The sequence below is a fragment of the Lepidochelys kempii genome, chromosome 19 (assembly GCF_965140265.1).
Source record: "Lepidochelys kempii isolate rLepKem1 chromosome 19, rLepKem1.hap2, whole genome shotgun sequence".
Lineage (NCBI taxonomy): Eukaryota > Metazoa > Chordata > Testudines > Cheloniidae > Lepidochelys > Lepidochelys kempii.
The window spans coordinates 16014508-16042176 of record NC_133274.1 but is presented as its reverse complement, the minus strand read 5'-3'; the positions used below and the strand labels follow the sequence as shown (position 1 = coordinate 16042176).

Genomic DNA, 27669 nt, shown 5'->3' with positions numbered 1-27669 from the left:
GACCGCAGGCTCTGAGCCTTCCTGTGTTCCGGCCACCTGGCATATCTGGTCTGTTAGCAGCGCCTCTGGCTTGCCGTAAATGGGTTTTTACAGGAATCCACCTTTTGGTAAGTGTTTCTGTAGGGCCAGACCTGCAGGGATTTGCTGGTGCTGAGCTGCGTTCTCAGAGCTCGGCCGAGGAGACTGCAATGGCAGCTGCCCACACGTGTTCCAATCAGCAGGATGCTGCTGCAGAGATATGCCCTGGAAAAGGAGAGACCTGGGGAGCTGCTGCTAAAGTGCAGGGAGCTCTCAGCAAGGATGGCCCAGGGTCCAGGAGGAGCAGAAGTTGCAAAGGGGAACTGGCACCAGGAACAGTCTGGAAGAGAAGCTTCAGGGATACGTCCTTTGTCCCCCGTCTCCTAGAGAAAGGCCCTGGGGGTGGGAACCTGCAGAGAGCTTGAGCAGTTCTAACCTGTGGCCTCTCTAATGCACCCATCCCCACAGTCTCTAGACCTAGGCTGGATATTTAAGGAAGTCTAGGCTGATGTATGGTTCTGGGTGGAGACCATGCCCAGTGGAGGGATTTCATGGGGGTTCATTCCAGGTCATGCGGAGCAGACCTGGACAGAGGCTCCTACAGCTCCTGTACCAAGAGACAATCTCTTGGCTATAGTTGTGATGCAAGTTCATGCTGCTGGCTGCTTTCCAGCACCTGCCATCTATGCTCTAGGAGAGGAGCTTCCAGAGTGCTGGGCTACTCTTACAGCACTGCATCACTGTCCTTGTATTTAAGGCATTTAGGCTTGAGAGCCTGGGTCAGGGAGACAGCATGGTTTAGTGGATCGGCACTGGATTGGGAGTCAGGAGACCTGAGCTCTGGTCCCAGCTCTGCCACTGCCCTGCTGGGTGGCCTTGGGTAAATCACTTCACCTCGCTATGTCTCTGTTTCCCTTCCACCCTTTGTCTTGCCTATTTACACTGTAAACTCGCCAGAGCTGTCTCTCTTTGTACATCTGTACAGCGCCTAGCACAATGGGGCCTGATCTTGCTTGGCGCTTCTAGGTGCTACTTTTATCCCAATACTAACAATAGTCCCAGCTCACTGGAACCAGCTCCGTGCAAGTCTGTCAAAGCCCAAGGGCACAAGGTTGGGGTCACCAGCAGGAACTGCTCAGATGGCTTGGGCCATTTCCTGAACCATGCTTGAAGCTCTAGGAGCCCAACCTCCAAGTTGCTGTCTCTCCACTTGAAGTTAAACATTTTTTGCCAAGGGAGTCCCATCTTGCCTGTCATCTCAACCCCTGCAGGAGGGAGGTGCCAACAGTGTGAAACAAGCCTGGCCAGGTAGGAGTGCACAGCTGACTGTGCCCCCTCCCCCAAGACCATGTGAGGTGGCAGGGGTAGACCCAGATCCTCCCGCTCCAAAAGCACCAGCCCGGCCATTGGAGGTAACTGAGAATCCCTGTCAGCCGTTGGCAGTACAGGGCATACGACACAGAGCTCAGAAGTGCAGATTCGAAGCAGTAGAGGGTGACAGCAATACACACACACGTGCCAGGCAATTACAGTATTAATGTGGGAACAATACGTGGCACTTTAATAGCAGCCTTTAGCCCACAATCTCAGAGCTCTTTACAAACATTGGTTCATTAAGTCAGCCTGTAGCCCTGCCAGCCAGCTCAGCATTATTGCCTGGGTTTTAGAGAGGAGATAGTTGAGGCACAGAGTTAAAGAGCTAGTTTTATGCGCCTAACTCCCATAGACATCAATGGGAGTTAGGCACCTAAACACCTTTACAAATCTGGCCCAAAATGACTTGCCCAAGCTCACACGACGAGTCAAAGAAAGAACCCAGGAGTCCTGATTCCTACTCCTCTGTTCTAACCCCCACATGCACTGCCTCTGATATCATGCAGGTGAGAGTGCTCAGCCTCTCTTCCCTGCTTTGAGACGGCCCTAGGCTGAGCACTTCCCGGGGCAGATACCAAAAAACCCACAGCAGTTTAGAGACCTGACTTGCCAGTCCATGTACGTGTTTTGGCTGGGCTGCTCCCAGAGGGAATTAGGCTCCTGCAGCCATTCCCCTGGCAGGGCCAATGTGCTGTGTTTGCGCCTATCCTGCACACTGTGCCTTGCTCACGGAAGGGCGGGTAGAGGTGGACAGGCCCTGGCCGATTCTCTGGGAATTTTGGTTGGCAGATGATATGCTTGCCTGTGTGCTGTGAAACCCTGGTTTCCTAGTGAAGCGTGGGGCCTGTGTCCTGGTGGCCACTGGTTCCTCTGAGCTGGGGAGTGTTGCTGTTGGAGATGTTGGGCACTGCCTGTCTCCTCGTGTTCCTCCCTTTCTCTGCTCGGTGGTACACAGCCCCATCACCCAGCAATTCCCAGAACATGCTAGCATGGGTCTCTCCCACTGGCCAAGCTGTGTGTGGCATGGCCTTGGTAGTGGTCTCTGGAGCCCCTGCGACCATGCCAGGGCATGCTGTTACCCAGCTACTCTTGCCTGTGATGCTGTATTTGTCTCGCTCATGTTTCATGGTTCTGCTAATGAGTTAGAGCTGGGTGTTCAATCTGCTAATTAGCCTTCCAAATACCCAATGCTGGCACCCAGACACTGCCCCCGGGGAAGGCTCCTAGACCGAGCATCCCAATGGCCACCCTCCACCCAGCAATTCCCTTTCCGTGGGGGTGAAAAACCTTACAATCCCCAGAGCTGGCTGCCCAAGAAATGACTAGAGGGAGCATCTAGCAGCTTCTTTCCCAGACAGAGGAAAAGGCTGGAATTGCCTGGGTTAGGATTTAAAGCTAATGGGTTCATTGCTGCAGTGACTAAGGGCATGATTTTTCATCATACTGCAGACCCTTTGTGCCACTGTGTCAGTGGGTCTGGCTACTGTGGAATTTTCCCCTGGTGCAGAAGGAATCCCTATGTGGGACACAGCCAGGGTAAAGGCTACTTGCAGCTCCTGGCATAGGGGGCAGGTAGGAGACATAACCGGGGCAAGGGGATGTAGCTGGAGCATGTCTACACTCTGGCTGTTCCTGGAGCTGGGACAGCCTGGCCTTGGGGCTGCTCTAATGTACGCCAGGGCAGGCCCCATAGTGGGGGAGCACAAAGGAGTGTTGTGACGCATGGCTAGAAAGGGTTAAACAACCTGCAAAATAAATAACCCTCGAAAGACATGAGGGGCGATAATGTTTGTGTTTTTGTGTATTTACATATGTATGAGTAGGGTCGACAATGTAATCAACAGTCCCTGTCTATGCTGTACACTGATAATTCAGAGGTCAAAAGAAGATCCTAGCATTTAAATGAATTGTAAACAAGGGATATCTCTGTATTCATCTCTCTTTGAAATTATAGCAAATCATCTGTGAATGGTGGAGGAACAAGCAAATTGCCTTATGTTAATTCTATAGCTTATTGCTGGTGATGGATCTCCTTCAAAGTCATCCTAATTACCTTTAAACTCCCAACTTGTCAAAAGACATGAAATTGTCTAAAGGATCCTTGGGTCCTGATTCTGTCATCTCAGATCTGCTTAGGCTTCGTCAGGGGAAGTTTGAGTCGCAAGACTGAGGTCCCAGTTATGCTGGTACACCCTGAATATGGTATTTGGACATTGGACTATAACCTATGAACTGAATTCTAAAGGAACTCTTTGCAGCTACAAAGCTCACCATCTCTGCTATGAATCTGAACCTCAATGGATTGAATTCATGTCTGTATGTATATTGATCTTTTAACCATACTCTCTCTCTCTCTCTTTTGTTTTTTAATAAATTTAAGTTTCGTTAATAAGAATTGGCCATAGCGTGTATTGGGTAAGATCTGAAACATTCATTAACCCGGGAGGTGATGTGCCCGATCCTCTGGGATTGGTAGAACCTTTTCTTTTATGTGATGAAATAAGATTTACAGAAATTTTCATCATATTTGACGTGGGTACCTGGATGGAGGCCTGAGGCTGGATCACTTTAAGGGATCTGTGTTGTTTGGACTTCTGAGTAACCAGTAAGGTAATAAAGAAGCTCTTTTATGCTGGCTTGGTGAATCTAAGTATTGGAATATCCACCAGCTTTATGGGGATTGTCGGCCCCATTCTTTGCAGTTCACCCTTATTGAATGACCATAGCTAGCTCCCCACTAGGACCCTGGTCACAAGTGTAAAGCCACTTATGTCCCCACCTTGGTCCCTGCACCCAAGGAAGTCACCCACACCTGAGAATTGGGGCCTAAGATTTGATATTAAACTAGTATGTTTCCTAAATATCTGTGGTCCTCCTGGGAGGAGGGCAACTCCAGCTCCCCATGCCCAGATGTGTGGAGAAGAGGGCATGCAGACTTGTTAGTTAGTTAGTTAGCATGCTCCCCTTGTTAGTCTTTGCTGTGGGAATGGCCTAGCCAGGATCTCTCTCCCCCTTCCACTCCCTCCTAGCCCTCCTCTCTGGGTGCTCCCAGGCAGAGCAGTGGCTTCACCCATTAAAGCTGCTGATCAGAAGAGAATAGGATTTATGGGATAAGTGCAGACACCTGCCTGAGTTCAGCTGCTGGTAGGTAAGCTGTCTTCTTGTGCTGCCGTGTCAGTTTTGTCCCCAGGCCCAGAGCTACCCAGGCCAACATGGGAAGGCAGAGAGAGGCTGAGAATGAAGGACAAGGTGGGAACAGGCTGAAGCACCAGACGCAACCTCCTGCTTCTAGAAGAGTTAGAAATAAAATGTTTAGTCCACAATAAAGTCAGAGCCCCTCCTTTATTTAGCTGGAGACCTGGACTGGGGGAACTTGCTAGTGGGCAAGTCAGGGGCTGTTAAAATGCAGAGGAGTGTGCACATAAAGAATTATCAGACTGACTAAGGTATAAGGTCCAGCTAGGCCAGTGTGCTGTCTCTGACAGTGGCCCCTTCCAGATGCTTCAGCGATAGATGTGAGAACCCCATAGTAGGCAGATATAAACATCACAACATCTCAGGGTCATCAACGGCCATAGAAATGCCATGGTTCTGATGTTCAGTGTCACAGCCAGGAGGCATTTGTGCACACTCAACTGTCCGTGCACAACCAGGAGCGTGTGAGCTAATCCCTGCTTTGCACATGGACCTGGCTAACTAAGCAGTGGTGTCCATAACCTGGGATTTGCACACCCACCCAGGGCTGGGTATGGAGGGCAATGCGAATCAGGTCACAGTATAAAAAATAGCCAGCGTACACCCTGTATTTTGGCTAGGCAGCTCACTCCATCATACACAGGAACTGGGCACCTGCATCCCCTCCTAGCCACAGCCACAACTCCCAGCCCACCTCACCCTATGGCATCACCCCAGTACATGCCCCGAAACACGCTGCAGGGGATCCAGTGTAATATTTTGACAGGTTTCAGAGTAACAGCCGTGTTAGTCTGTATTCGCAAAAAGAAAAGGAGGACTTGTGGCACCTTAGAGACTAACCAATTTATTAGAGCATTTATTAGAGCAATATTTTGGTGTCTAGTTGCTGCTGAAAATGAATCAGCTCTCACAGCCTCCAGTTCTGCTCCTGTTTTACATTCCCTCCTGCAGTGGCTTTTCTTGTCCTGCTTTGGGGCATTTTCCCTCCAAGTTGCTGGCCTCTTCCTCTTTTCCCACCCTAAGTCTGTCCCACTCTGGCTCCAGCCCTTTCTTCCTCTTCCCAGTCCCTCTAGCGGGTGTCTTTTTCTTTCTGGTTTCACCTTTTACCTCACTTTTCTATGTAGATGCTGGGTTTCCAACCCCCCCTTCCCCCGCATTGCTCCCCTTCCTGGGGTGTCTTCACCTCTTTCCAAGGTGTTTTCATTCCTCACCCACAGGGCCCTACCACCTCTCTTTCCCCTTGACTCTCTTCCCTATGCCCCCTACCCATCCCTTTGGCTTTCCCTGCTGTCTCCCCTTGTGGCCTCATTACCCTCCGGCCCTCATCACTCCCTCGCTCGCCACTACAAGCCATACCATTGCCCCTCTTGCACCTCCAGCGCTCACCCTTGCCCCCATCAGCCCTACCTTGAGCCTCCCAGCCCTTGGTACCTTCATCCCCCCCACCTCCCAGGATGCATCTCCCCCTAGGGTTGTCAACTTTATGCATGCACAAAACCGAACACCCCTGCCCCCCCCCCCCCTCCAAAGCCCTGCGCCTCCTCCGAGGCCCTGCCCCGCTCACTCCATCCCTCCCCATCACTCGCTCTCCCCACCCTCACTCACGTGCTCATTTTCATCCGGCTGGGGCAGGGGGTTGGGGCTGGGGGTGCAGGCTGGGGGTGCAGGCTCTGGGGTCAGGACAGAAATGAGGAATTCAGGGTGTGGGAAGGGGCTCTGGGCTGAGGCAGGGGGTTGGGGTGTGGGAAGCAGTATGGGCTCTGGCCTGGGGGTGCAAGTTCTGGGGTGGGGCCAGAAATGAGGAATTCAGGCTGCAGGAGGGGGCTCCAGGCTGGAGCCAAGGGGTTCAGAGTGCAGGAGGGGGCTCTGGGCTGGGGTAGGGGGTTGGGGTGCAGGAGGAGGTGAGGGCTCCAGCTGGGGGTGCGGGCTCTGGTGTGGGGCTGTTGATAAGGGATTCAGGCTATAGGAGGGGGCTCTGGGCTGGGACCGAGGGGTTCCAAGTGTGGGAGGGGGATCAGGGTTGGGGCAGGGGGTTGGGGTGCAGGGGCAGGGCAGTACTTTCTTCAAGCAGCTCCCAGAAGCAGCGGCATGTCCTCTCTCTAGCTCCTACACAGAGGCACAGCTAGGCGACTCTGGGTGCTGCCCTGTCCACAGGCGCCGCCCCCGCGGCTCCCATTGGCTGCGGTTCCCGGCCAATGGGAGCTGCAGGACTGGCACCTGTGGACGGGGCAGCGTGCGGAGTCCCCTGGCTGACCCCAGGCGTAAGAGCTGGAGGGCGGACAGCCACTGCTTCCAGGAGCCGCGTGGAGCCAGGACAGGTAGGGACTAGCCTGCCTTAGCCCCACTGACTGGACTTTTAACCTCTCCAGTCAGCGGTGCTGACCGGAGCCAATAGGGTCCCTTTTCGACCGGGCGTTCTGGTTGAAAACCGGACACCTGGCAACCCTAGCTCCCACTCCCGGCCCCCTGGGCTCTCCAGCCCGGCACTCGGGCTGGCAGGCAGAGGCATCATAGCAACGGGCCTATGAGCCGGAGCTGCATGGGCAAATGGGGCTGCGTACTGGGGCTGAAGGGGCAGCAAGGACAAGTGCTGGGCACAGACTTTCTCTGGCCTTGAGGACCCTAGCCCAGTCCTGGGCATCGCCACGTGGCTGCTGGGTGTGTCCTGGGAGCTCGGGGTGGATTTGTCCCCAGTGCCACATGACACACAGACTCTGCCCCATCCTTTGGCCTCAGGAGAGAGCGGGGGGTTGCAGCCTCAGGCCCTCCCTCTGCAAGGGGCCAGGACAAGGACTATTTCTCCTTGAGAGGCTGCCCACTGCGGGGGGTTGGGGGAGTTTCCCTGGGCAGTGGAGGGATCCCGCAGGCCCACGGCAGGGGCACAGCGCCAGGCTGGGTCTCCCGCATAGGCTGAGCTCCGTGTGGTGAGGGAGCAGGGCCAGTTCACCTGGCCTGCTGGACAGAGTGCCAGCACCTCGGACCACCAGGCCTGTCAGGCCCTGGCTGCCCCCTCTCTGCCCCCCAGCAGTGGCCCCTGGGGCCTGAGTGTGAGCAGGAGGCACTGGGTTGGGGGTGTTTTAAAGGCAGGGGAGCCTTCAGGGCCATGGGGCTGGTTTTTCAATCCCTCCCACCCGATGGGGTGAGGCCTTGGCCCAGATCCGTCAGCGCTTGGCCCCCCCAGCATGAGCGCTCAGCTGAGCGGACTCCCTCCCTCCTGGGGAAGTTGCCCATGGCCATGCCCCATTGTCCAGCGTTAACCCTCCGTAGCAGCGGGGCAGGCAAGTGCCCTGCGTCAGAGCTACGTCATAACAGCAGCCGGCGCGTGATTCATCCCCCTGCCATGGCGGTTCCCGGTAGGCAGGGCCCCCCTTCGCACTCAGCTCTCTTGCCTGCCCTCCACTTCTGGGCTCACACCCTGGGCCCAGTGCCCCGCCTCCCCGGTTGGATTCAAGTTGCTGATTCAGCCAGGGCTGCAGACAGAAGGGCCGTGAGCTCAGCCTGAGGTGCCCTGTGGTGAATGCAGTGGGGTGAAGAGGTCGAGTCTCTGCCCAGAGGCTGTCAGACTGCTCCGCTGCCGAGCCACCCCCGCGCCGGGAACAGCAGCGAGTCCCTGTGCCCTGCCTGTGGCAAATGCTTCTGTGCTGGTGGTTGCCGTTTCAGCCTCAGGGGCAGGGACCAAGCTCCGACTCAGTCTCCGGATCTTTGTTGCCTGATAAGGGGGTAGTGGGGAAACCGAACAATGGCTTTGAGCTGACTCATGAACCGTAGCTGCCCCCAGCCGTGGGCAGACCAGGTCCCATGCTCCAGTGGTTTCACAGGGGTGACACAGTAAGTCAGTGCCAGGGCTGGGATTAGAGCCCATGAGCTCTAAGTCCCAGTCTCATGGACTAACCGCAGTTTGCCAGCAAACGGAAATAAATAAGGGATTGGACCTGTACCTATCCTCTCTCTTGAACGTGCTTATCACTGGGGGAGCTGGGCACCTCACAATATAACATATTTACCCTCACACAGCCCTGGAGGTAGTGCTATTATACCCATTGTACAGATGGGAAACTGAGGTACTGAAAGGGTAGATGACTTGCTCAAGGGCACACAGGAAGACTATGGCAGAGCAATGATCCCAGTTCTCCAGCATCCTAGATTAGTGTTCTAACCCCTGGACCATCCTTCCTCTCACTAGAGCATTTACTTGTTTCTGCTTCACATGGCCGCATTGAACCAGTGAAAGTACCAACAAGGCAGCATGCCCAGAGTAGACACTGTGAATTGGTTTAAGTTCTGCCCTATGCCCACCCAAGGTTCTGTTCTCACCTGATTCCAGGGGGAGGCTGCCCTCTCTAAGAGCAGGCAAAGATGACAGCTACCTCCATCGCCAAACCTTTGGTTCACCAGCTCAGTCTTTTCTCTGCCTCAGCAAACCCTCAGAAATGCCCTCCTCAGCCCATGAATCTCTGTGGTTTGCCAGCTGGTGGAAGTGGGCAGGGTTTCTTGGAGGGTAGGGATGTAGGCAGGTGCACAGAGCTGTGGGAATGGGCAGCTAGCGTTTTCTTAGCCAGACAGCTCAGGAAGTTGGGCGGCTGAAGAGAGCTGCCAGCTCTGGGATCTGCCACAGGGGAGAGCTCCCAGAGGTGCCAGCCCAGTGTTTGTGCCAAGGGGACACATCCAGCCTGCCACACAAACAACTGAGCCTGAAGCAAATCAAGCTCAGACATCACTTATCCTCCAAATCCCAACCTGTGCCATTTCCCACCTGTCCTGGCACTCAATGAAGTGCTCCTCAGTGTGCATGAGTGTTGGTGGAAGGGAAACAATGGTTACGTTCCACCTTCAGAGTACGCCGAAGTCTGTGGCCTTGTCCTGCTGGAGAGCTTAAAAGCATCTGCACATCAGCTCATGACTGACCTGAGCATTCTCCATGGGGCCCCGGGGAAGCAGAAGCTAAGATCAGCGTTTCACACTAGTTGCCTTCACCACTGGAGCAGAAAGCCCTGCTATGGCAGGGCGTGGAGTGCTGCTGTATTGAGCATGTGGCCAATGCTGATGGAATTCGTTATGCATCACTGAAGCGTGTTGCACGAAAACATCTTCCTTTATTCCAGTCTCCCTTGGAATTAGCTGATTGCGGGGGACGCCAACACAGGGGTTCACAAAGGTAGGTTGAGAGCACCATCTGGTGGCAAGAACATGGAACTCATACTTGCCTTCAATCCATAGCAAGAGTCAACTGGTTCCTCGCATTCCCTTGCCTCTGTTTAATAAAGTGTTCTGGATTAGAGCTGGGTGAATTGTAAATCCCCCTGTTCATTAATAATTCCATAAATAACAGCACCAATTCAGGTTCACTCTGATTCACAGGCTCCTGCTGTTCGTTGTCTGTGAGTACTGGGATGAACACAGGCACTTATACATAATCACCTTTATTACACGAGTGACCAACCGAGATTGGAGCCCCACCATGCCAGGTACTGCACAAACACAGAGCAGTAGACAGACCACTCTGAAGTGTGCAATCTAGATAGACAAGATTTAAGATTGTAAAATTATTTGGGACAGGAACTGTTCACTATTGTTTGTACAGATCCTAACACAATGGGGTCCTGGCCCATGATTAGGGCTGGTGTATGTGGGGGGTAGAACAGTGCTGGTGACAGCGTTGGAACAAGAACATCCACTTGACTGTAGCACTCCAGCCAACTGCCTGGGGGTGAGGAGGGACTGCTGCCGAGTCCTAGGGTAGGCTAAGGCAGTGGTTCTCAGCCCAGGGTACACATACCCTTGGGAGTACGCAGAGGTCTTCCAGGGGCGACAGCAACTCATCTAGCTCTTTGCCTAGTTTTGCAACAGGCTACATAAAAAGCCCTAGCAAAGTCAGTACAAACTGAAATTTCATGCAGATAATGACTTGTTTATACTGCTCTATCTACTGTACACTGAAATGGAAGTAGAGTATTTATATTCCAATCGATTAATTTTATAATTATATGGTAAAAATGAGAAAGTGAGCAATTGTTCAGTAACAATGTGCTGTGACACTTTTGTATTTTTATGTCTGATTTTGTAAGCAAGTAGTCTTTATGTGTGGTGAATCTTGGGGTAAGCAAGACAAATCAGACTCCTGAAAGGGGTGCAGTAGGCTGGAAAGGTTGAGAGCCACTAGGCTAAGGTCCCCAGCCCAGATTTCTGCTGCTCCTGCTCTATACAAGAGACTCTCTCTGCACCAAGCAACAAAAGCTCCAGAGAATCCCTGTCAGGCCTGATCTACGCTACAGAGTTTGGTTGACGAAGGCAGCTTTACATCATCTAACTATGGAAGTGTCTATAGTAAAATTTTGCTCCCGCCACCATAACTTGCCTGCTATGTCAACAATAATTCCACCTCCACGAGAGACACAGACTCAATGTCAATGTAGCTAGGTCGATGCAGCATCAGTGTAGACAATTCATTGCTTACATCAACTGTTGCTGGCTTTCAGAAGTCGTCCCACAATGCCCCACACTGGCAGTTCAGTTGGTGCAAGTGCTGCTGATGAAGATGTGCACTGCCAACACAAGGAGCAAAGCATAGACAGCCACAAGCAATGTAATTACTGTGGCGGCTATATGCCAGTGTAAGTTAGGTCGACTTAATTTTGTAGTGTAGACATGCCCTCAAGACAGAGCGAACTGCCAGAGTCTGAGCGGTCATGGGCTTTGAAGGCCTGGGACTTTCCAGTCCCGGGCCCCAAAGCGCAGCCATGCAATCACTAGGCCGTGTTGTAGGAATGGCTGCAGCTCAAAGGGAGCACAAGGCTCTCAGCAGTTCCTCAGGTTGCTCTTCTGCCTCGAACAAGAACCAGGCCAATGGAGAAAACTCACGATGGGGCAGCAGCCAGCACAAACACGTGAACTTGGGCCTCTGTATCAGCACTGGCCTGCTCTGAATCCGCTGAGGAGCTTGTGGGCCAGATCCTGTCTCCCTGTACTTTGTGCTGTCATTGCCACCAGGGCACAGCACTAGCTGTCCTGCATGGGGGGCACATTCCACCTTTTTTGCCTGGTGTAAATGATACAAGTTACAGAGCAAGGGAGAATCAGACCCTGGATATTTCTGTGCGCAGAATGGGCCCAGCTGAAGTGCACTAACTTAGCTGTGATGCTTCATAACCTCTTTATGGTTGTGCTTTTTATAAACAAGATACTTACGATTCTATCATCTTTTGTATAATCCCCCCCCCCCCCCCCCCCAAGCTATAGCCAAGGAGGCTGCAGGATCCTGCAACACTGAGTAAGAATGGTGAGAGAATCCCCAGAGTATGGGAGGGAGGGAGGAGAGGTGGGAGTTCCTCGGCTTCCTGAACTGCAAAAACTAGGACTAAGCCAGATATTGCTTCATGGTCAGTTCTCCCCATACCTGCAGAAACCCCTTTGGGGGAACAAAACAGGCCCCCGTGCAGACAAGAAAGAGAACATTGCCTCCTGCTCTAGACATCATTTGCTGGGATGAAGTATGAGACACTTCTGCATGAAGGTCACCTTCAAAAATCCCCATGAATCAACACCTGCCTAAGTTAATGTCTTTCTCGCCTCCGGTCCCACTCCTTTCTTAACTCCTGTGTCTGCTTTTCCCAGTCTCAGCCTTCTGCTGCCTTCTACACTTAACATTAATACTTAGCTCTTACATGGCACTTTTTTCCAATTGATCTCAGAGCACTTTACAAAACAGGTCAGTATCTTTAGCCTCATTTACAAATGGGGAAACTGAGGCATGGGGCAGTAACCAGCAGGCCAGAACTAGGAACTGAACCTAGGTCTCCCGAGTCCTAACCCAGTGCTCTATCCACTAGGTCACATTGAGCCTTGTGACCCTTACAGTGTCCCAAATAATGTACCACACTGAAACAGCACTTGTCAAAGCACTTGACAAAGGAGAGCACCCATCTTCCTCCTTTCTTCAGATGGGGAAGTGAGGTAGGTCGCACTCTGTGTCTCAAGGCCACACAGCAAGTCAGGGGTGAAGCTGGCAATAGAAGCCAGGTCTCTCGAATCCCAGTGACTAGGGCTGGTCTACACTGACAACTTACTTCGGCACAGCTGTGTCTCTTGGGGGGGTGTAAGACCTGAACGCAGGTCTCCCACATCCCACGAGTACCCTAACCAGCAGGTGATTGGCTGTTCCAGGGAGCGGGCTTGCTCCCTCTCTCTGCCCCCCGCCCTCCTATCAAACAGTGAAAGGTCTCAGTACCAAAGAGGAGAAATCTCTAAACTCTTTTCCACCCAGCTCTACGACTGAGCTATCCAAAAGGCCCACAACGCCTCTCCTGCCTCCGAGAACTCACCTGCTGCACAAAACATTCCAGCCACACTGACCACGCCTCCATTTGCCGGCTGCTACCTGTGCCCATCGTGACCTTAGTGTCAGTTCTTCCATGGGGACTGCGTTTGGACATGCTGCCTACTCTAGAGCTCCCTGGGCATTAAGTACCGTACACATCACACGTTGCTGGACAAAGGGATTTGCCAAAAAAAAAAAAATTCAAACCACTCTTTTATTGGCAGCACAATCTCCCTTTTTCAAAAAAACAAAACAAGCAAAGACGCTTCACAGCCAAAAGGAAAACCTGCCTCAAAGGACACAGGAACCAGGATTTCGGCCCCAATCCTGAAAACAGCCAGAGAGGGAGGATTCTTGCACCTACATGAATTCCCATTGGAGTACCCAGGGTGTAGGCTGCTCCTACACAGATCCAGTTACAGGATCAGGACCTTACGGTGCCATGGGGTTGAAGAGGCACGCAAGACTCTCTCAGTCACAGCGCAACCGTTTTCATTTCTGCTCCTAGTTCTGTTGAAGCATCTCATCCTAGAACGCTAATGGGGAAAGATCGGATGGATTTCAGCATGTCATTTCACCCCACTTTGTCCTTGTACAACCTGTGCAGGGCCAAGCACATAAGGGGTAACATGAACAGCAGAGAGCACTGTGGCAAGGAGGTTTCAGAATCACAACTATATCATAAATATCATTCTTGTTCTCTAAGGCAATGGCTTGTGAGCATCACAGAATTCCCTGTGGCGGCCATTGCTGTCAGTTTGGACTCGGGGCTTCAGGGAATAATGATTTGGAGGGAGGGGCTTTCGAGTGCATTGACTGCTCATGCGAGAGGCCTGTGTGGAGAAAGGCTGATGCGATTGGATGGTGTAAATCTGGTGTAATTTGTGAAAGGTTTCTGCTATGTTTCCAAGGCTACAGCTCTTCCTCAGCCACGTGTCTGGAGACTTGTAACAGTGAGACAGTTTGATCTATTGAAAGCCGGTTTATGAAGTTAGAATATTCCCTTGCGCCGATCGCTGATTATACAGGGATGGCTGATACTCAACCAATGCCAACTGATTCTGAATTCTGGCCATTTATTTAAATCTTTGCAGGTCTATAGACAGGTACATGCCAAAATGGGCTCTGCAAGAATTATACAAAATGCTTCCTGGGTAACATGAGTCAAAGAATGCATTGTACAAGCATCTGATTCAAAACAAAAATTCTCAAAGGTGATTCAACTGCCTCCTTGCAAAAGAGCAGCATGGAGGCCACGCTGAAACACCAGACAAACTTGGAGATCTACAATAGTAAAACAACCCATAAACCCATTTCCTCAGACACTTCCAACTTCACCCACAAGCTAAAGACTTTCCCTGCTTGGCACTTTTTCCCTTTTAAAACAATAAACAAAGAAAGGCACAATTCCGAGGAACAAGTCTCCGTGCAGAAACAGGAGTCCAGGGTTCATCCATAGCTAAGGCTTTTCCCACCATGAGAACCAAACCCAGCTACAGACACAAGTATAGGGACAGGGATTGGCCTTTGGCAACAGGGCTCCTTGGCTTGGAGAGTCCGAGCTGTCCAGCAGGTTTGGATCATGGTGGTCTGCAGGTCCTTTTTAGCTGAACTCTCGGCCAGGGAGTAGGATGGGGGCCACTAAGGTCCAGAGATAGAGGAGGAGACCAGCCCAGCTGGAAGAAATCTTCACCCAGACTGCAGTCCACGGACTCGTCATTGTCTGGGAACCTTCATCGGGCCTGAAACACCAAACACAAGCCTCCCGCAGTCAGGTGAAATTGGGTCACTGCAATGTACCGGGTAGGCTAGTTCCAACTAGTATCTCCTGCCCATTCCCCTCCCTGTGCCCAGCTCTGTAGCTGGGGGAGAAATAAGGAATTGAAATCCTGTACCCAAGTGGATACATTGATTGTAGGGGTCATTCATGCATGGGGCAAGGAGTGTGGGGGATTCCATTAACTAGTCGTGCACCAGTTTAAATTCCCACCTTTCGTTAAACGGGTGCTACCCTGTGAGCACAAGGGTCACTCCACACCAGCTTGCGTTACTGCCAATTGAAACCACCTGCCCCCACTTCCCCTTGCAGAGCCAAGGCTGCCCCATGGACAGCGAGAGCCGGACACAGGCCCAGCTAAGGGGAGAGCACGCTGGACACTGCACAGCTGCTGGGGAGCAAACTGGAGCTCATTCTGACGCGTGCACTGACAAGGCAGACTGTCAGCGAGGAGCTGAGGGCAGTGAGGAGCTGTACTGTGCTGCCAGAGTGGGGACAGGAGAAGCGGCTGAGTGACTAGTGCTTTAGAAATAGCCAGGGAGAGCGGGGAGGGGCAGGACGGGGCAGCGACGGACAGACCCAGATAAAGGGGGCAGTTAGTCTCCCAGGTGAAGTTCTCCAACAGCCAGATCATCTTGACTTCAATGGAGCCTGCAGAGCCCCCACCAGGCAATGATCTCCAGACTCTCACCAGAGGTTACGCTCCATTGCAAGCTCCCTGCTCGCAGGTCTGGCAGAGTTCAGCTGAGGACACCTCCAAGGGGACCCAGCCTGCACCGCTGCTGCCCCCGCTCTGCACTGGTTACCAAGGCAACCCTGCTACTGTGGCAGCAAAAAGGCGGGGGGAGCCTGCCATGGGCCGCATGCCCCCAGCGAGCCGAGCTGCACAGCTCACAAACTCCACGTTCAGAGCAGAGCCACAAAGTCGCTTGGGAGGCTGCATGCAGCTAGGGCTTGCTGAATAGCTGGGAAAGCTGTCAGTCACACCAGGCCAAGAGCGCCTAATACTCCTCTGCCTCTCGCCCTATGGGCCTGCTGGGGGGAGCGGCAGGGACGGGACGGGGAAAGGCATGGAGCCTTGGGCCGTATTACCAGCGCTGGAGCCAGCTAGGGTGAAACTCTCCTGGGGCAGAGGACCTGCGCAAGGCCTATGCACCACTCAAGTCCTGCTAGAGCCTCACAGGGCTCTGCCTGGCGTGAATTTTGCCTTCAGAGATCTCTTGCTATGGTTAAATAGATGGGAGCGTTTGTCCCTGTGCTTCTCAGTATCTGCGATGGGGGCTCAGTGGCACGTTTACAACGCAGATTGCGTCTGGGGGAGTCTTCCCCTGCCATTGAAATCAAAGGTGACTCAGTGGCATCATCGCTGTTTGACTGATGGGGAAACCGAGGCACAGAGCAATGAAGTATTTTTCTTGCGACGCAGATCTGGGAATAGAACCCAGCTTCCCTGATTTCCAGCCCAGTGCCTCATCCACCAACCCAAGAACATGAGGAGATTAAAATGCTTCAGGGATAACCCCATTGCAGGCCTAACCTTTCCTGTGGGCAGTAATGAGGGGTCTGATACTTCCTTAGCTCAGTGTGAGTGGGAGGAAGAACAGCCACACCATGGGTTGGGGACACAGATGCTCCACTGACTGCTCCCTCCACCCCAAATCACCGCGGAAATGCCTCGACACAGCCAGTCATTGCTGGGGCACTGTGCTGTGCTGCCAAGCAAGACGGATCCCATGCAGGCATGGCCCCCTTTTCTGCCCTGCAGCCCCCAGCCAGAAGCACCGGCTCTTGGCACTCGCAGCGGGACACCAGTGCGGACTCAGAGGGAGGTGGTGGCAGCTCCTACCTGTACCAGTTTGTGAGTGTCATCATGATGTACAGGGAGGCCAGGAAGAGGCAGATGTGGAAGAAGGTGTAGTTGTAGGCCACTCCGTCCTGCTCGTTGTCATAGGCCCGATGTGCCCCATCTTCCACGCCCAGGGCCCCACCACTCAGCATGGCCGGGCTTTCCTCAGTCAGCATCATCTTGTTCACTTGGCTGTGGTCTGAGGAACGGATGCTGAGAGCAGAGACATCAGGGAGAAGTTAAGTCCACTGTAGAGAGGCTCAGAAGCTCTATACTCCTGCCGGCTTTGGACGCTGCCTGCAGGTGAGTTCCCCTCCCCTCCTCGCCCATCCCTGTGGCTCACTCACGACAAACGGGTCATTAGCCAAATGCCACAGCAGGCCAGGCTGTGCCCTCAGTTACATCTCACTCAGGGGACGTCTCTGTCAAGCCCGGGCTGCACGACCCTCAGGAGAAAGCCCTGCGTGGGGGGACACTGCACAGGAGCTCCTAGGCCAGCACTGCTAAAATGCCTCACGCCAACTTCCGGAGTCCCCCTGCTCTGGCTGCTCCGCGGCAGGGGACAAGACGCTGAGCACCGCTGGGGAGGAGGAGCCAGGGGGTTTCCCGCATGGCTCAGAGACTCGAGCAGACACTCCCCGTCGGCCACGGCAGGAGAGCCGCAGCAGCCTCAGCCCTCACCTGATGAAGAGTGTGCACAGGAGGAAGATGACCAATCCCACAATGCTCGAGGCATCCCACCACTGAGTCACCTGCCCGTCAGCCGCGAGGCCGGCGGTGCTGTTCCTCACCAGGAGCGTCGGGTTACAGTACTTGTCTGAAAAGGAATTCAAAAGCCAGCGTACGCAGCAAGACACTTTCCACCCACTCAGGCCAGCAGGTCACTGCGGCTCTGGTGGGAGGCGTTGGGCTGGCGGCCCTGGAGGCTGGAGAAAAGGCACAACCAGCAGCACAGTAACTCCCTACTCCTCCTCCGGCCATCCCAGTGAACCCGGCCCTGGGAGGACCCCTGCTGCGGGGAGAGAGGGTCAGGAGCAACGCACTGACCAGCTCAGGGAGCCCTGCGGAGGTTGCTAACAAAGGTTGAGGTGAGAGCCAATTGCAAAGGTATTCGGTGTGCACTGCACCGGGCTTATTTCACAGAGACCAGTGTCCCTTCCCCCCAGGTCTGCTTTCCAATACAGACCTGAAGGGGAAAGCCCAACACTACTGAACTGCCCCCCTCCCACCCCCCGGCCTCTGAAGCTCAGACCCCCTTCACGCTGGAGTGGGGACAACAATCCTCATGCAACACACACACGAGCCCCGGACTGGCCGGGGTGCCAGGCTGGTGCACACCCCTCACCCGCTGGGCTGGGCTGGATCTGGGCATGCGTCACAATGCCCAGCCAGTGGGGCCTATAGCTACAACCCACCCACTGCAGGACTGGAAAGGGTCAGCACCAAGCAGCAGTTACAGCTCCTGGGACTCGCTGGCTTCGGTTCTAGTTGGTAACTGGTAACAATCGCCAGTGAGGGGAGCTGGGTGCATGAGGGGCAATGAAGCCAGCTGGATGCCAGACAGTAAAAGGTCACATAGTCATTGGGAGAGGGGAATGAACAAGGAGAGGACTTGGTCAGGGGGGTTAGGAGACAGACACCCCCTGCATTAGCCTTTCTGGATGGTGTTGTGCCATCCCAGGCTGATCCAAGGCTACCTGCAGCCTCTGCTGGCCAGCATCCGCGCCTTCGAATGCTACCTCCCCCTGCTCGTCAGAGGAGCTGGTTTGCCAGGCTCCATGGGCAGGGTCTCCCCAGAGGCTGAGGCAGGGTTCACGAGGTTCACCCTCGAGACATCGGCTGCAAGTCCTCGAGCGCCAGCATCACTTACTTGGTACATTCGCCAGGGCTGACCAGGTGATGAACAGGGTGTAGAGGGTGATGATGGAGGCCTGCAGCAGGCCTGAGTGAGGCTGAGCATCCTGCAAAGGCGAGGAGCAGGTCATTCAAAGTCGGCCCGGTCCCCAGCACAACCAACCACAGGGCTCAGACCAGCAGGCAGCATCACTGCCGGCACTGGCAAAGCACCACACGCTACCAGCCCAGCCCAGGGCAACTCCAGCAAAAGACTCCTGGGGGATGTGGAGGGAAAGGAAAAAGTCTTCCTCCCATTACTGCTCCTGAGTATGCCCCAGCACAGCTAGGGCTAGCCTGACCCCTGCCCAACAGACCCCGAGCAACTGGACTAGCCCCCTGTCCCAGACAGGCCCTGACAAGCCACTGATTTCAAACCCAGCAAATCTGAACTGAAAGCACCAGATGCTTCAGAGAGAGGCGAAGGAACCCTGCGGCAGCAGTTCTGGGATAACCTGCCCGAAGGAAGAGTTTCTTCCTGACCCCAAACAGTCAGTTGTTGGCCTATGCCCTGAAGCAGAAGGTTTTATACCCCTACGTAGTGCAACTGTTGATATGCTCATCATTCATAGACATGGCTAACCCCGTTTTGAATCCTGCTAGGCGCTTGGCCTCAGTGAGGTCTTGTGGCAGCAAATTCCACAGGTTAATTTTGTGCCGGGTTATTAGAAGCATCAAACAATCCTGCAAGATGTCCCCTCCCAATCCTGATGACACCGCAAGCCAGGGGTTCTCAGTGCTGAGCAACCAGAGGGACCAAAAAGCAGCAGGTGACCTTGGCTCAGCAATCTGGAAGGCTGGACCAGCGCTGCCTACCAATGCCAGCTTATGGCACAGCCTCAGAGCGTCTCCACCCTTCCCCATCTCACCAAGCTGGCTGCCAGGAGGAGTGGCAGAAGTTCCCTTCGCCTCTTCCCCTTCTCCTGGCTGCTACAAGGAACTAGAGGATCCCACAGCAGGGCCCTGTATTACAGGCCCAGTCACTCTGCACTGCCCATATCAGGCAGCACAGAGAGTGCTCCTGTGATCAGCACTCTGCCGGACAGACACAAGCAGAGTGCAGGGAGCCCAGCACACCCTGCTGGAGCTGCTGAGACGCTCTATGTGGCCACATGCCGCTTGTGAGCCAAGATCTGAGCAGCCTTGCTGCAGACCATTGCTTGAATATTAACTCTGCTTTCAAGAGTCCCTCATGTCAGCCAGTCCAGCAGAGACGGTTTCACAGAGGCTGGGCTGAACCGACTTCAGCATCGGTAACTCATCGCCATTGCGAACTGGGCCTGCCGTTGGGCCTAACCCAGGCATGCAGCTCAGCCGCTGTTCCCTGCTCAGCCACCAGATGGTGTGCGAGCTGCAGGGGGCGAAGCAGCCTGTGCCCTGGCAGGCTTCCAACAGCCGCCCGGTTCCCCCTCACCTGGATCTTGGGCAGGATGGACACGACAGAGGCGATGACGCAGAAGATCAGGTTGAGGCTGATCAGCACCTTGTTCTCCGTGCAGCCGTCAGGCTTGGTGTAGTAGACATACAGCAGCACCACAGCCGCGAGGGAGACCGCATAGAAGAGGAAGGTGAAGATGAAGAGGGCTGGGGAGGAGAGAGGATGGAACTAGGTGCAGTGCTCTCTGGGGGCCTGTACAGGGGGCAGAACCTGGCTGAGCCCAGACACCAGCCCAGAGTTAAACGTCACACGCCCTGCATGGGTTTCACACCCTGTGAAGTTTTGACCTGCTATGGGCACAGGTTACCGCTGAGATCCCTAGAACTCACAGAAAGGGGTTAGTCTGTTTTTCTAGCTTGTGTGTAGTCACTTTCACTGTCTTCCTGCATGGTCCCACAGCTGTAGGGAAGAGAAACGCTACCGGCAGGGAAACGTGATCCTTAAGCCACCACAACGGGCAGGAGCAGGGTCTTACCCAACTTTTAAGCTGATTGGATTTTAACACTGAAGGGGCCCCATCAACTTATCTTCCCCATTTCACAAAGAGACAGGAATTTACTTGGGTGGATCAAGCAAAATACGCTCTGTACAGACCTGCATACCAGCCCTTGGCGTTGCCTTCGTTCGCATTACGAAGCCAGATCTGACTCCAGGAGTGGGCAAAGTCAATCAGAAGGATGAGCTGGATGAGGATGAAGAAGAAAGACCCCACCACACCGAAGTAGAACCACACTGGAGTGGGGAGAAAGAGAGAAAGGAGTTAATGCTGGGAATTTTTATAAGTTTTTGATAATGGGTACCAAGGCAGGTGGTGGAATCTCCATCCTTAGAGGTTTTTAAGGCCCGGCTTGAGAAAGCCCTGGCCGGGATGATTTAGTTGGGGTTGGTCCTGCTTTGAGCAGGGGGTTGGACTAGATGACCTCCTGAGGTCTCTTCCAACCCTAATCTTCTATGATTCTATAATACCAATGAGTCCCCTGGGGATGAAGCCAATAGACGAGACTTCTTCCTAGCTTCTCTGCCCAAGCAATGAGCTGCTGAGGGGACAGTGATGCATGTCAGTGATGCATCCTTTCTGAGCAAGCACTCCACAGTGCATCCTACTGAGATCAGCTCCAAGGAGACCTTATGGGCAATTGTCTGTCCTCTGGGACACGAGGGAAGGTTCCTATTGCAGAAAGGGGTGCTTAAGACTTCATCATAAGTCTTTAGGCTAGCTTCTCTTCTCCCTCAGCCCCCACCCCACATACTGGCTCATGCTGGGACCTTGACTAAACTACAAAAGAGGTGTGCTCTTAACTGGGGTTAAAACAGCAGTGAAGACATAGCCACTTGTCTTGTACCACAGGTTAAAGTCTACATGGGAGGCAGGAGATGAACTCATGCTGCTAACCTGAGTTAAAAGCAGAATTTCCATGTCATCAATGCCATTTTAACCAGATTTAGCTAACCTGAGTCAAGGACACAACTTCTCCTGAGTGTAGATAACACTGTACCAGTTGTTACCCCATTACCAGTTAATTCAGCGTAATGAACACATCTAACAAGGCTAGCTTGGCACTCCCCAAACATCCATGGGGTATCCTAGGGCTCAGCTTAGAACATTAGTTATTATTTGTATTGCACTGGAGCCTATGAGCTCCAGTCACGGAGCAGGGCGCAATTGTGCTAGGCACTGTACAAACAGAAAAGAAAGACGATCCCTGCCCCAAGAGCTTGTGCCCTGGAACAAGCATTCAGGGAGTGTTGGGGCGAGGTGGTTAACATGTCTGTAAAGACCTGGGTTAATCAGCAAAAACAAATAAGCCCTAAGACCTGGGCCCAGCAAAGAGGTGTGGCAGGATCGGGAAGGGTTGGGGGAGGATGGGACCAACCTGGGGGAACATGCCTCACACTGCTGTTCTGGGGTTTGAAGTACTAGCTTGAGTTTGTGAACCTGTTGACCTGTAATCTTAACCCACCCACCAAGGGAGAGTCAAAAAACTACCACGTGTCTCAAGCTAGAGAGCAGCTCGCTCTCCCTCTCTATGCTGTTCCGGTAGAGAGTGGTAAAAGCTCAGCTGAAGAGCCTCCATACAATGCTCCGGATGTCACCTTTCGCAGCCTCTTCAAAGAGCACCCAGCAATAGACAGACTGATCTGCCAGTCTGAGATCAAACAGCCCAGCGACAGAGTCACTGTAACAATCAATTAACCTCGCCTGAGACTGCACTGGAGACAGCCACCCCCTCTCACCTGCAACAGACAGCCAGGCTGGTACCCGAAGGATCCTTCACCATGCCGCATCATTCCATTTAATGGAGCTCTCTCCCTCCCTGCTTCTTTTTCACAGCCTTGCTATGTTGGTTTCTTACTCTGCTCCTGGCTCTATTTTCAGCTGGATGTTCCCTCCCAGATCTCTGCTTTTTTTCTCTCACAGTCGTGAGACTGCAAACACGTGACTGCTATGCCAAGCACAAGCACGCTAACCGCACGGATGAACCAGATCAGGAAACACGCAAACCCTTTTGTCCTGGAGAGTCATTTTCTTATGTCGCTCTGCTGCCAGTGTGCCCATGTGATCAGACACACAGTATTGATCCTATTACATCCCAGCCTGCTCCCAAAGGCTCAGGCTGCGCCAGGGGCTAGTTAGATATTTTTCCCCCAAATGGGAATTTTGCTTTGGCAGAGAAATGGGAGATAATTTCCTATGGAGGGACTAATGGACGTTCTGTCCCCACCCCAGCTAATGGAGGGGCTTGGTTTTATACTTATATCACGCTCTCATACGCCATCACTTGCGATTCACAATGCAAACAACTCCAGCGAATATAATGGGCAACAAAGGCACGGTTACTGGAGGCGTGAAAACCATTCCTCTTTCTTGAAATCAGAAGCTGTGGCTCTGCTGCCCCGGGGGAGGGTCACTGCGGGCTCTGGGTGTGTTCTCCCCGCCTCTCCTTGCTCAGTCGGCTCTGAAGCGATCGCTCACATTGCGGAGGCGGCACGAGCAATCCCAGGGTGGCCCGGAAAGCCCCCCCCGGCGCCTCCCCCACTTCACATTCCCCTAGCAGCACTCTGACTACTCCCATCCGTGGCCACTCCCTAGGAAACTGGGCCACACTTCGCATGAAGGCTCCCCATTGAGAACGGGTCAATGGACGTTACAGCACAGGGGTCCCCAACGCGTGCCCGCGGGTGCCATGGTTCCCTTCGGGGCATTGTTATGTGCCCGCAGGGCACCCTGCCGCTGAAATGCTGCTGAGAAGCGTTGCCCTTTCTCGGCGGCATTTCAGCGGTGGCGCTTCTTCCCACAGCTGCTTTTTTCTCTGCGGTATTTCGGCGGCGGGGTGTTTGGCGCCCGCCACAGTCTTCTGGGAATAGCAATATGCTATTCCCACAAGAAAGGTTGGGGACACTGTTATAGCATGTTGCAGACAGGAGTGAGGGCGTATTACAAAGGGTTATAAGCACAGCAGTAGAAGCTGTTGTAAATGGTTATAAGCAACTTAGTGACCCCCTGGACAATCTGCAATTGATTCAAACATAGATGAAAACTTTATACACAGAACCATAATACGAAGCATGAACAGAAAGGGTGCATGACAAATCCAGGGCCAGAGGACAATGCTGTAACAGACACAGCAGCAGTGTGGCATGGAAAGTATACACAGGACAGAGTTGGTCCCCACTCCCACCTTGAAGGGCTTTCTCCCAGCACTGAAAACTGCTGCACCAGAATGATGAGCCGGATTTGTCAATTTACCGTGCAACAAGATCTCACCCTGCTGGAGCCATAAAAGCCCTGCTCTCTCGGTAGAGAGGGATGCTGGGAAATTTACTCCCACCACAGAAGGCACCCACCACAGAAGGCAGCTGCGCTCCAGGTAACAACTTCAGGGGGCAAATAACTGTGTCTGCAAAACAGGAATGCCTTGGGCAGAGTGCGATGGGGCCGGCCCAAGAACATGCAGCCATAAGGCAGGTGTAAAGGGACACACTTTATCAACCAGCTTACAGTTGCTATGGATCTTGCAAGACACCATGTTGTTCCCCCTTGTTAACTTTTCTGGCTTGTCTACGCAGGGAACCTGACCAGAATAGCTATTCCAGAATCAGAGTGTCCACCCACACAGTTATAGCAGAATATTTCTAGTACTACAAATTCACACCCTATCTTATCTGGATTAAGTCCCCTGTGCAGACAAGCCCTTATACAAACAAGGACCAGTTGCTAAGACACAGAATACAGCCACTGGATTACAGCAGCATCAGTACTGGGTTTGCGTCATAACTTATTTCTTGCTGTTAGTCAGCTAAGCTATTCTAAAACCCGCCTCAGCCATGAGGAGAGTGTGTGGCCTGTCCTGGCTCTGCAGGGTGCACACCCACCAGCAGCGACTTTCCTATCCCTGGAAGGCCAGGCGCACGAGCAGTTAATAAGGCATTAATACCACGCTTCTGTAGCTAGTCAGTCCCACTTGTATATGCACCACTGCCCTCAGCTGGGGGAAATGAGCAGTGCTCAAAAGTTTGGCAACTTGGTAAAGACACTCTCCGTGGCTCTTTTATCTGTCCTACAATGGGCACCCCAGGGCACGCACCCCACCCCAGGTATAAGACCTGCTTGAACCAGCAGTGCATCAAGACCCTGAGCTAGCTAAAGTTGGGCTCCAGCAGACCACCAAGGAAAGTGGATTTAAGAGGCCGGGACCTCTTAGAGGGAAGGGATAGCTCAGTGGTTTGAGCATTGGCCTGCTAAACCCAGCGTTGTGAGTTCAATCCTTGAGGGAGCCATTTAGGGATCTGGGGCAAAAATTGGGGACTGGTCCTGCTTTGAGCAGGGGGTTGGACTAGATGACCTCCTGAGGTCCCTTCCGACCCTGATATTCTGTGATTCTATGACCTCGCCTGAGAACGTCCCGATATTTGTTCAAGACTCCAAGGACCAACAGCAAGAGCAGCCTGTAAACACTGACTGTACAATTGTATTAAGGCACAGCCTAGGTCGCAGGTAACCCGTGGACAGGCATGGATGTGTTTATACATGTACGTGTGTTTACCTGACGTGAACGATCCATCAGGAATATAGAAAGCGCCCACTGTGATTCCAATCAAAATCAGGAATTTGAAGAACCAAAACCTGGATGGGAAGACAAGAGCCAAGAAAAGCCATCTGAGACCGAGGAAGGGAAGCAAGCTGGTGAGGCCCATCTGGGCCGAGTCCTACGCCCACTGACGCTCTTTACTTCTACTTGGAGTTCAACCAACGAGCAGAAGTGCAGTTGACTCATGCTATTTATAGCGCATGGAATCCATGGCAGGTGTTGGCCGGCTGCCCTGTTTCCAGTCAAAAATAAGCCACACCTCTCTCTGGTCAGGAAAATAGTTACCTTTAAAAAAAAAAAAAATCTGCTGTTGTAGATAAGCTGCTCTGTGATTGGCTTGGAAAACAGAATGTTTACATGCAGCAGCCAATCAGAATACAGCTATTAAATAATGCGAGACAGAAGAACTGTTCCTTTCTTGCACCAGCATTCACTAGGGAAAATAATTAACGCTCTAGTCAGCATTTTATGGAATAGAGCAGTCATAGATCAGCGACGCCTGCTTTAAAATGAGTAAGAACCGCATATTTATCTAGCAGCAGGAGGCTATTACCCTGCAGTAACATCTGCTTCGACCATGAGAGCTGCAGGGAATTCAGGGCCAAAATTTGAGTGTTTGTTTATTTTAAGAGAAATGTTACATACCTACCATTACGAGATTTACCTTTGTACCAGTTCCCCTGCAGGGTTTGCAAACTAAACAATGCAATTGGGCTAGAGCAAACTGGGCGTCAGGACTTCTCAGGGGGTTGCGAGGTTATTACGGGGGGGGAGGAGGGGTTGCGAGCTGTCAGCCTCCACCCTAAACCCTGCTTTGCCTCCAGCATTTATAATGGTGTTAAATATATAAAAAAGTGTTTTTAAAATATAATGGGGGGGGTCGCACTCAGAGGCTTGCTGTGTGAAAGGGGTCACCAGTACAAAAGTCTGAAACCCCCTGGGCTAGAGCATGAGAAACAGAAAACAAAACTGGGGTGCTGCCTAGTTATTGGACTCAATATCCTTCCCTACAAAGGGGGTGAATCCTAATTGCCTTCATTGCAGGAAATCTTTGGTGTGTTTCTGTGGTCTGCATTAGTCAGGAGGTCAGATCAGAGAATCCCTTTCTGGTCTTGAAAACTGAAAAGCAGATTCCCACCATGGAGATGAAAAAGCATCCGCAATATAAAGCAGACAAGATTTTTTTTAATTACTTCATTGTGAACAATCAGTGGCTTGGTTAGTAACATGCCAAGAACATTTTAAAATAATTGTGACTTAAGTGAAGCGCTTCCTGTTAACATCAGGGAGGTGAGATAAATCACAGTAGCCTCACCCATTCTGAATTGCTGCTCTTGGGTCCTTACTGCTCCTCACACAGATCATGATCAAGGCAAAGAGGAAGAAGAACGCAGCCGTTGCAAAGCACATGCGGTACACAGACTTATGACCCAGGAAGGACTTGCAGTTGACACGACCTTGGATGCCTAGATTTGAACTGCCTCCTTCACAAAAGCCAGGAAGCTGTTACAAGGAGAGATGGGGAGAAAACACTTCTGTGAGCACCTCAGAACATTATCTCAGAGCAGTGCCTAGAGACTCCACCAAGATCACGACCATTGCGCTAGGCAGTGAATTTATATAGAGGACTTGTCTACAGATGAAAATTAATCCAGAATAAAGTAAGGTGTGAATCTGAAGTAGATTAATGATTCCTGATCAACTGCATGTGTGGATGCTCTTATTCCAGAACAAGTGCCTCCAAATTAGCTTAACCAACTTTCAAAAAATAAGTGCATTCAGCTGATTTGTAATAAGGCATTCTAATTCTGGAACTGAGTTAGTCAGGAACAGCTATTCTGGAATAACTCCCCATGTAGACAAACCCAGAATAAGACTCAGTCCATCCCTTGAGCTAATAGGCAAAACAAAGGGGTGAGAGTGGAAGCAGAGGTGAGGTGACTTGGCCAAGGTCACATAGCAGGCCAGCAGCAGAACCAGGAATAGAACCCATGCCTCCCATATCCCAGTCTAGTACCCTAGTCACTCCACCATGCTAGGTAATTATTTTTCCTTTTTAACTGGGATTTCAGGGGAAATAGGTCCCGGTCTTGCAAGCAGCTCTGTGCTGGCAAACCCTTTACGGTTTCTGTGCAAAGGCAGAGTTATTTGCAGGACATGGGGCCTTTAATTCTCTACAAGTTTAGGCAAAGGGAGTTGGTAGCCAGAGTCTGACTGGTTTCACAACATCTCTTTGTAGCTTGTACACAAGGACTGACGAGAATTCCCCGAGTTCTCACCAGAAATGTAACTGTTCCTCTTTGGGGGAAAACATTTAGTGAATGTGCTGCTGGCAAGGGTGCAGTCCGCAAGACACAGACAGCTCTAGCAGCGGGAGTATCATCTCCCACCAGTGAGCCTCAGCCTTAATATGGAGTGACCACTTCTAGCAATGGTGGGGGGGAGTTAAAATGCACACTTCAATCCCTGGAACATCTTCCTAGGGGATGTGGTGGATTCTCCATCACTGGGAATCTTTAAATGAAGACTGGCTGTGGTCCTGAAAGACACCCCCTCATTGAACCACACGCTCTTGGGCTCCACATAGGAATTATGGGGTGACATTCTAAGAGCTGCGTAACACAGGGCAAATTAGTTTAGCATATGTTAGGATATAGATATTCAGGCCTGTCTGTAAAGGCCTATACTCTAAGAATTTAGGTGTATTCTTATCACTTGGCTAGT

The 27669-nt window shown here is 52.4% G+C and overlaps 1 protein-coding gene across 2 annotated transcripts in view; it reads right to left on the bottom strand.

Moving 5' to 3' along the window:
- Positions 1-13957: 13957 nt before the first annotated feature.
- SERINC2 (serine incorporator 2) overlaps positions 13958-27669 on the bottom strand; it is a 31255-nt gene continuing 17543 nt past the window's right edge. For both annotated transcript variants that reach the window (XM_073317597.1, XM_073317595.1), the window contains 8 exons: positions 26261-26448; positions 24901-24980; positions 20450-20587; positions 19832-20001; positions 18395-18485; positions 17206-17341; positions 16525-16737; positions 13958-14643 (listed from right to left, as the gene is read on the bottom strand). In XM_073317597.1, the coding sequence (XP_073173698.1) occupies positions 14505-14643; positions 16525-16737; positions 17206-17341; positions 18395-18485; positions 19832-20001; positions 20450-20587; positions 24901-24980; positions 26261-26448 (1155 nt within the window). In that variant the 3' untranslated portion in view covers positions 13958-14504. The remainder of the gene's footprint in view (positions 14644-16524; positions 16738-17205; positions 17342-18394; positions 18486-19831; positions 20002-20449; positions 20588-24900; positions 24981-26260; positions 26449-27669) is intronic.